Source organism: Chelon labrosus (assembly GCF_963514085.1).
Source record: "Chelon labrosus genome assembly, chromosome: 6".
Taxonomy (NCBI): Eukaryota; Metazoa; Chordata; class Actinopteri; order Mugiliformes; family Mugilidae; genus Chelon; species Chelon labrosus.
This window is the reverse complement of record NC_140342.1, coordinates 3,245,982-3,259,596: the sequence shown is the minus strand read 5'-3', so window position 1 is coordinate 3,259,596 and position 13,615 is coordinate 3,245,982. Positions and strand designations below refer to the sequence as shown.

The window sequence follows — 13,615 nt, the reverse complement described above, 5'->3', positions numbered from 1 at the left end:
CGAATCTGAAGATTCCTTCTGATAACTTTTGTGCGCATTGGTCAGAAGACGGTGTGTGCCAATTTTCGTGAGAATCGGACAAAATTTGTGACCGCTGAAACTTTTTTCGTGTTTTTGATGAAATCCAAAATGGCGGAAAATCCATCATGACGGAAATTGACGCCATATGGTGCGTTGAACTCGGCGTGGTCCAAGGATGCCGAGGATACCTTGTTTTCAAAAATCGGACATACGGTTCAAAAGTTACATGCACAAATGTACTTCAAACTTTGACCCGTTGGTGGCGCTAGAGCGTGGTTAGTGCTTACATGAAACTCAGTCAAAGTAAAGTTGAGACTGTCCTTAAGCTGTGTGCAAAATTTCACAACTTTTTACCATACGGTTCTATGGGCTGCCATAGACTCCCATGGCGGAATAATAATAATAATAATAGGGAAGAAAACGTACAATCACAATAGGTGTCCTACGCAGCTTCGCTGCTTGGCCACCAATAAAATCGCATAAAGAGATATGAGCAAAAACAATGTTTTGCTAATTATAGCGCCCCCTAGTGGCCACAAGACACCAGATTTCTTTCGTGCACTTGGGACAGCGTCTGGAAGGGTGGTACCAAATTTGGTTTCATTGCACCAAAGCATTGCCGAGATATGAGCTCAAATGGAAAACGGCGCCTTCGCCGCCAATTTTGATTGGCTGTAGTGGCCAAACGGTTTCGAAGCTGAAGATGCCTGAAGATAACTTTTGTGCGCATTGGTCAGAAGATGGTCTGTGCCAATTTTCTTGAGAATCAGACAAAATTTGTGACCGCTGAAACTTTTTTCGTGTTTTCGCCAAAATCGTAAATTGCGAAAAATCTATCATGACGCATTATGACGTCATAGGGTGCGTTGAAATCGTCATGATCCAAGGATTCCAACGATACCTTGTTTTCAAAAATCTGACATACGGTTCAAAAGTTACATGCAGAAATGTACTTCAAATTTTGACCAGTTGGTGGCGCTAGATCGTGCTTAGTGCTTACATGTAACTCAGTCAAAGTAATGTTGAGACTGCCCTTAAGCTATGTGCCAAATTTCACAACTTTTTACCATACAGTTCTATGGGCTGCCATAGACTCCCATGGCGGAATAATAATAATAGGGAAGAAAACGTACAAACACAATAGGTGCCTTTGCAGCTTCGCTGCTTGGCCCCTAAATACCAATAGGTTCCCAGCAGCGAAGCTGCTTGAACCCTAATGAGATACAGTATGTGAGCGCCCTCCTCTGGTCATGTGATGCTTGGCTGATTTTTGCATGAACGAGGTTAAAAAAAGCTGGCTAACAAAAACAGATGGAGTAAATGCAAATGGGATCACTTTCTAACCTAAGAGATAAATAGTACGCAGACACTGCATGTTTTAGAAGGCTTAAAACAGACATGCAGTGTAAGTAAAGCAACCTTAATGACCACTGCATTGCACTGTGTACAGCTAAACTTCCTGATTTAAAAGCAGCAGTTTTTTTGGTTTGAATTTTTTCAGATATTGAATACTTATTTGGAAAAAATATAATATTTCCACAACTGTAAATGAGAAGTCAAGAAGCTGTTTCAGATGCACATTGTATTTATTCTACTGAAAAAAACATGCTTAGGGAGACACTGTTACACGGGCAAGAGGTGTCTCAGAATGAATCATTTTTCAGGAAGCTTCATTCTTCATCATGCCCTTTCTGAAACAAAAGGGAGAACATATACAGTAAATACTTAGCAGTGTTTTTTATTTCTTATTTTAGAGGAACAGCTGTCCCTGTTTTTGAAATATAGCAAGAACACTCAGTGATTGTACAAGGAGACTACTACTAAGATTTCTTTGTCATGTTGTCTTTCTTATTCGACGGTTGGCAGCAAGCGACCGTCCAATTTTAAAAGATACAGAGTCAGACAAAATGATGAAGCTGGAAATTGACTTGGTGATACAAACCTTTGAGCCCACATCACGGCTCTTGGCACGCAGCTTGTTGACCTGAGACTCAGCAATGTCAGCTCTCTCTTCAGCTTCATCAAGCTCATGCTGCAGCTTACGGAACTTGGTAAGATTACCGTTGGCCTGTTCCTCCTGTAGGACAGAGACACCACAGTGTTTGCCAGGATAAAGCTCAGTTTCGGAGGATTGATGTGTGGCTCCAATTTAAAATCAGAAATACTTACAGCCTCCTCAGCAGTCCTCTTGTAGGATTTGACCTTGAGTTGCAGCTTATCCACCAGATCTTGCAGACGTGCCAGATTTTTACGATCCTCTTCAGTCTGAATAATGAAAAAACAACATACAAATTGATATATTTACTTTTCGATTCAGAGGAATATTTTCATAACATAAAGAGACTTTGATTCAGATTGACATTTACCTGATAGGTTAGCTCCTTTATACGTCTTTCATATTTTCTTACTCCCTTTACAGCATCACTGGCCTTTCTCTGTTCACCTTCAACTTCACTTTCTAGTTCCCGGACCTGTAGGTTGCCAAAACAAAAGTTAGCTTACACCACTCTTTTTTTTTACATAGAGCAGGAGTCGAAGAGAAACTTATACTCACCCTGGCCTCAAGCTTCTGCAGCTGCTTCTTGCCTCCCTTCATGGCGATCTGTTCAGCTTCATCCAGACGGTGCTGCAGGTCCTTGATGGTTTGCTCCATGTTCTTCTTCATACGCTCCAGATGAGCGCTGGTGTCCTGCTCTTTCTTCAGCTCCTCTGCCATCATGGCAGCATCAGTAATGGCCTTCTTGGCCTTCTCCTCAGCATTTCTGCACTCCTGCACTGCATCTTCTACTTCTGTCTGAAGCTGGACTGTATCAGCCTCCAGCTTCTTTTTCTGGTTTATCAGGCTGGTGTTCTATTTTTACATAAATAGTAATTTCATTGTGAAAGTAGTCAAAACAGACAAGCTGAAAAGTATTGTTTACATGATTGTTTTTGCATACCTGTGAGTGCAGTAGCTGCACCCTCTCACTAACATCCAGCAGCTCTTGCTCAGCAAGTTTGCGGCTTCTCTCAGTTTGTTCCAGGGCAGCTCTCAGTTCTTCCAGTTCAGCCTGAAGCAGGTTGTTGCGTCTCTCAACAATTGCCATGTTTTCCTTCATATCATCATTGGCTCTCAGAGCGTCATCAAGCTGGAGCTGAGCATCCTGGAAGATGAAAACCCAAAGGATTTCATTTTGAGTCAAGCTCATGAAAAGCAATAGAGTAAAGACTGCATTTTCTAGGTTATTCAGACCTTTAGATGTGTATGAACAGATTTCAGCTGTTTCTGGGCCTCAGCTGCCTGCCTGTTGGCCTGGCTCAGCTGGATCTCCATCTCATTAAGGTCTCCCTCCATTTTCTTCTTCAGACGGACGGCCTCATTTCTGCTGCGAGTCTCAGCCTCAAGAGAACTCTGGAGAGTGTCCACAGTCCGCTGCTGGTTTCTTTTTGCTTGCTCCATCTCTTCATCTTTCTCAGCAAGCTTGCGCTCAATGTCAGCCTTAACCTGGTTGAACTCCAGCTGAGCTCTGAGAATCTTTCCTTCTTCGTGCTCCAGTGAAGCCTGTCATCAAATAAAGAATTAAAAATAAATACCATATATCTGGCTAGTACCATTTACTAACAGTGGTCATATTCCAGAAGTCCATTTGGCAGCTAACCTCTGCTTCCTCCAGAGCTGTCTGTATCTCAGACTTCTCTTGTTCTAGCTGCTTTCGAATCTTCTCCAGCTCATGAATACTCTTTCCACTCTCACCAATTTGTTCAGTGAGGTCAGATATTTCCTCTAGGAAAACAAATGTGACAATTTTAAAAGTTCAGTCCTTTCTACAAATTCTGCAATAAAGGTGTAAGCTGGTGCTACCCTTACCCTGAAGATTCTTGTTCTCTCTCTTCATGGTCTCCAGATGTTCCAGAGATTCTTCATAGGAGTTTTTCAGTTTGAAGAGTTCAGTGCTCAGAGACCTGGCCTCCTTCTGAGAACTCTCCAGCTCTGTTTGACTCTCCTCATACTTCTGTTTCCATTCTGCCAAGACCTGAAATATGTATGCTTAAAACTCACTATATTCTTATTGTTTACCTGAAAGAGCGAATATGCCATATATGCTTTCAATTCTACCTTGTCAAAGTTCCTTTGCTTCTTGTCCAGAGCAGCAGCAGCAGCATTAGACCTCTCCACATCCACCATGAGATCTTCAATCTCATTCTGCAGTCTGTGTTTGGTTTTCTCCAGAGAGGAACATTTAGCATTCATGGCTTCAACAGCCTCCTCAGCCTCCTGCAGACGCTGAGCCAGCTTCTTTCTAGATACAGAAAAGAATTCATTGAGGGGTTAGTTTCTTTAAAACTTTTCTGAGTTTGGTTCAAACTGTGTTTTACTCACTTGGCCTCTTCCAGTTCCTCAGTCCTCTGGATGGCATCAGTCTCGTACTTGGTTCTCCACTGAGCCACCTCAGAGTTGGCCTTGGACATGCTGCGCTGCAGTTCAGCCTTGGCCTCCTGCTCCTCCTCATACTGCTCCCTGAGCAGGTCACAGTCGTGACGAGAAGACTGCACTGCATGGGCTAATGCATTCTTGGCCTGAAATGACAGTATACCTTAATGCTTTGTTGGTGCCACCATTCTATCTGCTCTTCATGAACTCTTTTTTTATACCTTGACTTCCTCCTCCAGTTGTCGTTTAAGGTCTTCAATCTGTTGAGTGTAGGATTGTTTTCCTCTGGTGAGTTGAGACACCAAGGAATCCTTTTCCTCAAGCTGCCTTGAAAGTTCACCTAATTAAAGCAGAAGATGACATGAATACTCCAGATACCCACAAGTTAAATATGCTGCTGCAATGAATTGCATACCATTCTCAGTTTGAAGCTTTGCTTTCTGCATGGTAAAGTCATTGATGGTACGCTGTCCCTCTTCTGACTTTGTTTTATATTCATTCATCTGGTCTTCCAAAGACCTGCACAATTTCTCCAAGTTGTTCTGGAAGCAAAATCCAGGTGGAATTGGGACAAAGACTGCAAAAATAATCTTAGCCAATGAGAAGAAAAACGTAATGGATAAAAGTACTTTACCTTAGCCTTGACTATCTGCTCCATGTTGGAGACCACATCATCCAGTTCCAGTCTGAGCTCACTCTTCTCTTTCTCTAGTTTCTGCTTGATTCTCTGCAGGTTGTCAATCTGCTCTCCCAGGTCAGCAACACTGTCAGCTTGTTTCTTCCTGAGTGTGGCAGCGGTGGATTCATGATGCAGAGTGGCCTCTTCAAGGTCTCTGCGGAGTTTCTGGAACTCAGCCTCCCTCTTCTTGTTCATCTCAATCTGGGCAGCTGTTGCTCCTCCAGCCTCCTCCAACCTTTCACTGATCTCCTCCAACTCTCTGGACAAGTCTGCCCTCTGCTTCTCCACCTTGGCTCGAGCAGCTCGCTCTGCTTCAAGCTCTTCCTCCAGCTCCTCAATGCGGGCCTAGACAAAAATCAAAGCAAAACCTAACATGAAATTCCACTGCTTTAAATTGTGGTCTAAAAATGTGGTTATTCACTTCTGTTTGAATTATTACCTGTAACTCCTTCAGTTTTTTCTGGAGTTGTGCACTCATTGCTTGTTCATCTTCTATTTTTCCATTGAGCTGACTGATTTCAAAATCTTTCCTGTGGATGAAAACAGTATAATGTACAAGCTGTCTCCTACTTTAAAATATGTTTGTAAAAAGGTTTGTTAAAGGTACGCCTGCCGTATTACTTTTTCAGCCTCTCTTCGAGTTGCTGCTTGTCATTCTCCAGGTCCATGATACTCTCTTGAGCTAATTTTAGGTCTCCTTCAAGCTTCCTCTTTGCTCTCTCAAGGTCCATGCGTATTTTCTTTTCTTGCTCCAAGGATCCTTCAAGCTGTGGGAAGTAATAAATTACTTTTTAGAATTCCTAACCTTAATTTTGTATTTGTTAAACTCCATGTAAAATTCTTACATCGTCCACTTGCTGCTCCAGCTTAGTCTTGGCCTTGGTCAGAGTGTTGACTTTGTCTTCTTCACTCTGCAGGTCATCCAGTGTTTGCTGATGAGCTTCCTGTAAGGCTTTCTTTTCCTTGGTCAGCTTGGCAATGATTTCATCTAGAGCAGCCATTTCCTCTGTCATGTTCTTTACCTATGGCCAGAAGAAAGTTAGATTTGGGGCACACAAAGTATTTTTACAGTAGTTTGTGTTTGTCATACCTTGTTCTCGGTGGCATGCTTCTCTTTCTCCACTTTAGCCAGGGTTAACTCTAAGTCATCAATGTCTTTCTTTAACTCAGAGCACTCATCCTCCAGCTTCCTCTTCTTAGCAGTCAGTTCAGCATTCATCTCCTCCTCATCCTCCAACCTTTCTGTCAGCTCTTTCATTTTGGCCTCCAGTTGAATCTTGCTTTTGATCAGCCCCTCACATCTTTCTTCAGCATCGCACAGATTATCTTGCTCCTGTGAATGCAAAGGCACAACATTACACATTGACAGACTTGGTTTGACTTTAACATTTTTGGTCATTCTGACAAACTTTAAACGTACAGTCTGAACTTGAAGCTGCAGGTCGTTCTTCTCTTGGAGAAGAGTGACAGTTTTTTCCTCTAGTTCCTTCCTGCGTGCTTCAGATTTTGCATAAGCCTCTTTGAGCTTCAGGAATTCTTCCTTCATGTTGGCCATCTCCTTCTCTGCCTCAGCAGATCTCAGCAGAGGTTTGATTTTGAAGAAGAGCTTCATCCACGGCCAATTCTTGACCCCCATGAAGGCTCGGATGTTCCACTGGATCACAAGTACTGCATCCCTGTGGGTATCAGTTTTATATATAATTCAGGGTTTGAGAGCATTACAACTATTGACTTTCTGAAATGTCTTGTACGTGTGATTTAATGCAAACTAATCTGTATTTTGTATGCACACTTTCATTGTTAAGTTTGGGAAAGTGAAAGGGCACCTTTCAGGGCTCACTGTACGTTACCAAATCTTTACAGAATGTAGCAAGAGACTGAACAAACAAATTGAACAAACAATTTTCAGTAAATGTTAAATAATTTTCTGAGTACACATACCTGCGTTCTACAATCTTCTGGAATTCAATTCTTGCCAGAACACCTCGGGATCTAGCCTGGATCCTGGTGATGATTAGAGCTAAACGGTCATCTCGCATCTCCTCCAGTAGACCAAGCAACCCAGCTTTGAAAAATACCTGTTTTTTTTTTCAAACAGCTGTGATCAGTAGTAGCTGACACAAGATGCCCACATTGAAGGCATGTGTGTATGCATGACAGAGGTTTGCTCACTAAGAAAGCATCACTACCAAACTTCTATGTGCTGTCACTTAAACCAAAACACTTTCTTTATAAAGCATGTCCAAAATATTCTTCACCAGTTCTGACCTTGGTGTGCCCCAGTTTGTACTGATTATGGTCTATATCCAAGGATCCCAAAAGTTTCTCTGAAGCTTTCTTGTTATCAATGAACTGCCCCTCAGGTATAGCATTTGGATTTAAAATGCGGTATCTGTAGAGAGGATCAGAAATTATTTCAGTTGTAGTTCAAGTCATATAAAATGTCCAAAATACAAGTAAAATATATATTGTTAGATGTTATATTAAAAGTAAAGACCTGCAAATCAGTGGGGAAACATAAACGGTAAATGGCCTTGCTTTTACATAGCACTTTTCTACCTATTGGTACTCAAACCGCTTTACAGTCACAGACACATCTACCCATTCGCTCACACAAGCACACATACATTCACACAGTGTCTTGCTCAAGGCCACTTCGGCATGTGGCACATTCCAGGGATCGAACCGCTAACCCTCTGGTTCGTGGACAACCCGCTCTACCTACTGAGCCACAGCATGTGAATATAGGATCCTAACCTATTACAACACCTATTTTATGTTGCAAGATGTTAGACAGCACACCAATGTAGGAGTATCTTTTGGTAGAGTAGTGTGTGTCTTCCTAGTGGACATTGAACAAGAATCTAATTAGCTAAATCAGACATCAGATTACTCTTTTCTATTAGATTTGTTAACCATCTTTATATCACCTCTGTTTGAAATCTCCATAGAGGATCCTGTTGGGGAAGCCCTTTCTGCAGATCCTGATTCCTTCCAGCACACCGTTACAGCGCAGCTGGTGCATCACCAGAGGGTTCTCCATGGCCCCTGGAGTCTTGGACTCATTGGGGATGATGCAGCGTACAAAGTGAGGGTGAGTGGACCTCAAGTTGGTCATGAGCTTGTTCAGGTTCTCCTGTGAAGGAAATCAAATCATGTGTTAAATAATCAGTTCCCATTACTATTGACACATTTTTTATTAGTTTAAAATGGGAAGTAACTCGATTTCTCATAAAAGAGCAATTCACTCATATTTATTTGTCTTTTACTAACCCTGTGCAAAGCAGATACTGTTTGGAAAGATGAGCCCTTCTTCTTGCTTCCTCCTCCCTTGCCACCTTTAGCACTATCAGCTAATTGAAACATTGCACAACCCATTAGATAACATTAGACAGACACCCAAATCAATCAAATTTACCAAAATGTAAAATAAAAAACTATTACAAAACTATTGCTATTCCCATTGAAGATTAAAACAGTAAATTCTATTCATTCTTACCTGAATCAGCTCCAGCATAATTTGCAAAGAGGATAGCCAACAGCTTGAGATTAGACTTCTGGTAGAGTGCAACAACAGTCTCATTGAGAGGATCTTTGTTCTTCACCAACCAGTTGTTGATATTATAATCAACAGTTCCAGCATAGTGAACCAGACCAAAGTGGGCCTCTGGTTTTCCTTTGACCACTCTAGGCTTCTGGAAGTTGTTGGATTTCCCAAGATGGTTGTCGTAGAGTTTAGCTTTAAAGGTGGCATCAGAGGCCTTGGGGAACATGCACTCCTCTTCAAGGATGGACATGATACCCATGGGCTGAGGGACAATATGAGTTAATTAAAACACAGACTATTTTTGTGTTTATTTTTACTGAACATGTATAATCCAATGCCTCACCTTTTCAATGAGGTCAATACAGGCCTGCAGGTCCATACCAAAGTCAATGAAAGTCCATTCAATGCCCTCTTTCTTGTACTCTTCCTGCTCCAGCACAAACATGTGGTGGTTGAAAAACTGTTGCAGTTTTTCATTGGTGAAGTTGATGCAGAGCTGCTCAAAGGTGTTGAACTGGAAAGAAAGAACATGCATCAGTGTATTCATCTCTCCATTTATTTTACGTTGACAGGGGTCTAGCTTGCATTGTGCTCATAAAATCACACACTTCAAAGATCTCAAACCCAGCAATGTCCAGCACACCAATGAAGTACTGGCGAGGCTGCTTGGTCTCCAGGGACTGATTAATCCTCACCACCATCCACAGGAACATCTTCTCATACACTGACTTAGACAGTGCACCAATAGCATAGTTCACCTTAAAGAAAACAATCAGTAATATCTTTAAAACTGAACTGTGCATTTTTTTTTAAACCAGCCCCCCAACCCCACAAAGTTCCCTTCATCTTGTTACCTGGGCAACATTCTGTCCCTTGGTGACCCACTCATTCCCTACTTTGACTCTTGGGTGACAGAGACCTTTGATGAGGTCAGCAGAGTTCAGGCCCATCAGATAAGCCACTTTGTCAGCATCTGAGAAAGTGAACATAACAGGGAATTTTTTTTTGTTTAATAAGCTTGTTTTATAAAGAAAGTTCATTACACTATAATTTAGTGTTGTGCTCAAGGAACGTAAGGAGTGGGGTCTCTATTATATTTTATTTATATCATGCCAGAAACCATCAAAGTAAAACGAAAAATGTCAGACAAAAATCTTATTGACCCATAACGATGCTCTTACCTTCAGTGCCATCAGCTTCTGCCTGCTCTTCTCGTTGCTTCTGCTTGAACTTCATGTTACCATGGTGCATGATGGCACCAGTCAACTTGTAAATGCTGTTCTTCTCTTCTTGAGTGAAGCCCAGCACATCAAAGGCATCCTAATTGATAGGCAAAGATTTAATGAGGACATTTCATTATTTTGTCATTAAGTAAAAGTCCAATGTGACTTAAAGTGATTCAGCTCACGTCAGTGGCCATCAGCTCTTCAGAGTCATTGATAGAGGCTACTGTTGTCTCTCCTTGGGAGATGAAGGCGTAGTCATAGGGGTTGGCGGTGATGAGCAGCATCTCTGAAATAGAATGTTTTTGTGTAATCATACGATACACGATGCAGTTAAGTAAAAAATATAGTGTATAACTTGTATGTGTTACACTTACCCAGAAGTTCAGGCTTTACCTGAGACAAGATCTGGTAGAAAATGTGATAGTCCCTCTCAGCTCTGAGCTGGTAGGTCACACGAGACTTTTCCAGAAGATCTGTTTGAGAAATAGTATATGTGATATCATGGTTTTTATGTATGAAACAATCTGCTGTTGGGGTAGGTTTAGCAACAATAGGTATTCAAAAGATTTAGGTACAAATATTATATTTTCTGAAACAAAATGGTCAGAACTGCCTAAATTCATTATAATGAGGAGTTTAATTAATTTCACATGCCTTAGAGCACCCTGGGCAGCATTTTTCTCCTTATATCTGCATTTCTTTCTTGTGTCAAACAGACTTTTTTTGCCACAGTTTGAACCATACACTTTATAAATATAGACAACGTGTCCCCACCTCCTTGCTTTGGTCTGACGCTATTTTCCCGGGGATACGGGCAGCGCCATCTTGCGAGTTTGGAGCCAGAGTCTGCAGTCTTATCGTTGACCTGACCACACTTCCTCCAGACTCATTTGCATTTTTGTTTAATTAACACTTCACTCTGGTGGTTTTTTACAACTTTCATTGAGCGGTTGGCACATCCTGTTTCTGTAGTATACAGACAACTAACTAACAACTAAAGCGAAACTTATCTAAAAAAAAACAACACTTGAACATTCATCAACGTTATATTAACTACCTAAAATGACAGAAACCATCCTTGAAAAAAAATTATTTGACATGTACTTTAGTGTTTTAGTATGGCCCAAGTCCCTTCCACTAACATGGAGGAGTGGAGCTTATGACCTATACTGCAGCCAGACACCAGGGGGAGCTCTACTTGCTTTGGCTTCACTTTTGAGGAGCTGTTCTGCCATCCATCTTTTTACTGTCTGTGGTTTGAACGCATGCATGTTTATGGACGGGGCAGCACAGTAGTGTGGTGGTTAGCACTGATGCATCTGCCGACTGGGGCCTTTTTGTGTGGAGTTTGCATGTTCTCCCTGTATCTAAGTTGGTTCTCTCCGGGTACATCCGGCTTCCTCCGACTGTCCAAAGACATGCTCATTAGGTTCATTCGTGATTCTAAATTGGCCGTAGGTGTGAATGTGAATGGCTCCAGCCCCCCTCCGACCCTCCAGAGGACAAGCTGTTACAGAAAATGAATGAATGAATGAATGTTTATGGACTAAAGACTAAGTTTGTGTGTCCCTGCAGGATGCACTGTAGGTTAGTCCTGGGATAGATAGGAGACAAGTGTGGTGACATACACTTCCTTTCACATGATGGGATCAGCTTCACCACCATGTATTTGTGTCATGCCACAAAGTGGCTCAGAACTTACATGTTTCAATGTCAGCAGAAGCCAGCTTTCCTCGGTTGTCAAAATGGATTCTGATGAATTTACCCTAAGGGAAAAGTAGTGTTATCTCTATTATTAGAAAGAAAAAAATAACCCTCAGTTAATTAATGGTAATATGGTAATCAAGAGGTTTCCCTGCAGTCCCACAGACACTCACAAATCTGGAAGAGTTGTCGTTCCTGATGGTCTTGGCATTACCAAAAGCCTCCAGGGCAGGGTTAGCCTGAATGATTTGATCCTCCAGGGTTCCCTGATTATGGCAAAGACACAACTTCAGTCTCAGTGACAACTTAGGAGAAGCTTTATGAACAAAAGACTTTAAAATGGGACTGGTATTTAGGTTGCGTGACATTAAGACATAAATATGTAATACAAACCTTCTTTTCAACAGCAGCGTCTTTCTTCCCAGTTGGAGCAGCAGCAATGCTGGCAAAGTACTGAATGACACGCTTGGTGTTGACAGTCTTTCCAGCTCCAGATTCTCCGCTGAGTAGAAGAGGAACAAAGGTTTAGAAAAAGACCTATGATCCCCAACTGCTGAGAAGATTTTAGTTTACAGAGTGACTTACGTGATAAGAATTGACTGGTTTTCTCTGTCTGTCAGCAAGAGATTATCATAGTATCCGTGAATAATGTTATTATGTCACAAAGAATTTTGAAACAACGTGAAGACTTAAAGGGATGTACCTGACAGCATGTACTGGTAGGCATTATCAGAGATGGAGAAGATGTGAGGAGGAGCTTCACTCCTCTTCTTTCCTCTGTAGGCATCAACCACCTCTTGGTTGTAGACTGGCAGCCACTTGTAGGGGTTGACAGTCACACAGAACAGCCCAGAGTAGGTCTGCCATGTCAACAGAGTGATTGCAAATGGTGTTTTCAGATTCTGAGACATTATATTAGTGAGGAAAAATGACAGAAAAAGGCGCTGACTTACGTAAATCATCCATGCTGCGTAGCGCTCTTTGAGGTTAAACAGCACAGCTGGTTCATGGAGGAAGGTGAACATGGCCATGTCTTCAATTTTATCAAACTTTGGTGGATTCTGAGGGTGTACATCACACTCCTTCACTGTGACAGTCTGCAGAAAGAAACAACACATCTTATCCAGAGGTCAAGACTCATACTAGCATACAGTTGAACTTAACTGATATGACGCACACCTTTCCAAATTCAGTCTCAGCAGTGACTTTGTCACCGTCACGACTGGTGATGGAGGCTTTAACGTACTCAACCTCAGGGTCAGGAACAAAACACTCCTTCTTCATGTCAAATTGACGAGTCTGGGCCTCCAGACGCTCCCTGTCTGACTTCCTTAGATAAGGAGCAGCCGGCCCAAACTCTGCCATAACAGCATCACCCATTTTTCAACCTTGACAAAATATAAATCCAAATCAAGCATTGAACATTACTATAGTGTACAAAAGGTCACATACATTGTCTTAGCCATCGGTGTACAGGTACAAAGTGACAAGGCAAATAATAATGAAGTTGATATGCCACTATGGTCAGGTTCAGAAAGTGTTGTTGGTCATAAATGACTCTTCTAAAATAAAATAATAACAAAAAAAAAAAAACAAGTACAGTGGTGAATGTTTTGTCTATGTATTGCATACAACACCCCTCTCCTAAGGAAAACAACTTTTTAACTTTTAATGACCTTGACCTCTTAATCATTTGTGAAAAACTGAACCCAACAAATTTACATAAACACACAAGGCATTTAAGTCCAGTCCAAGTTAGGGACCTTTTAACTAGCATGAGAAAGGCTTTTACCTAGTGTGGGTTGGACTCCAAAAGAAGACCGGGGTCAATCAGGGTCTTGCTGTCCAGACCAGATGACAAAAATATTAAATATAACCATTATTACTTACATTCCATTTGATACCACCAGCCAAGAAGATACACGTTTACCACGACAACATGACACGTCAGGACATCACTTCTAAATATTCAGTTGCATCATATTTCTATCCCACACCACGTATATTAATGTATTACTTACCTTTGA

At 41.6% G+C, this 13,615-nt stretch overlaps 1 protein-coding gene across 6 annotated transcripts; it reads right to left on the bottom strand.

Moving 5' to 3' along the window:
• Positions 1-1,667: 1,667 nt before the first annotated feature.
• Positions 1,668-12,968, bottom strand: LOC311489747 (myosin-7-like; the record flags this gene model as incomplete). 6 transcript variants are annotated; one of them, XM_084546980.1, is made up of 37 exons in its annotated part: positions 1,668-1,712; positions 1,964-2,098; positions 2,191-2,286; positions 2,388-2,492; positions 2,576-2,872; positions 2,961-3,164; positions 3,254-3,562; positions 3,660-3,784; positions 3,869-4,034; positions 4,118-4,301; positions 4,382-4,578; positions 4,654-4,772; positions 4,848-4,974; positions 5,067-5,456; positions 5,551-5,641; positions 5,733-5,878; positions 5,957-6,133; positions 6,202-6,444; positions 6,532-6,787; positions 7,053-7,189; positions 7,380-7,503; positions 8,042-8,247; positions 8,385-8,464; positions 8,611-8,920; positions 9,002-9,172; positions 9,267-9,416; positions 9,513-9,631; positions 9,840-9,978; positions 10,067-10,170; positions 10,259-10,357; positions 11,587-11,650; positions 11,762-11,854; positions 11,982-12,090; positions 12,174-12,201; positions 12,292-12,448; positions 12,542-12,685; positions 12,768-12,968. In XM_084546980.1, the coding sequence occupies 37 exons, from the start codon at positions 12,966-12,968 to the stop codon at positions 1,692-1,694; spliced, it is 5,823 nt and encodes a 1,940-aa protein (XP_084403106.1). In that variant the 3' UTR covers positions 1,668-1,691. The 6 variants fall into 6 exon arrangements, with proteins under 6 accessions (XP_084403106.1, XP_084403107.1, XP_084403103.1 ...); XM_084546981.1 differs by having other exon boundaries at positions 8,385-8,449; XM_084546977.1 differs by having other exon boundaries at positions 1,675-2,098.
• Between the last annotated feature and the right edge of the window lie 647 nt (positions 12,969-13,615).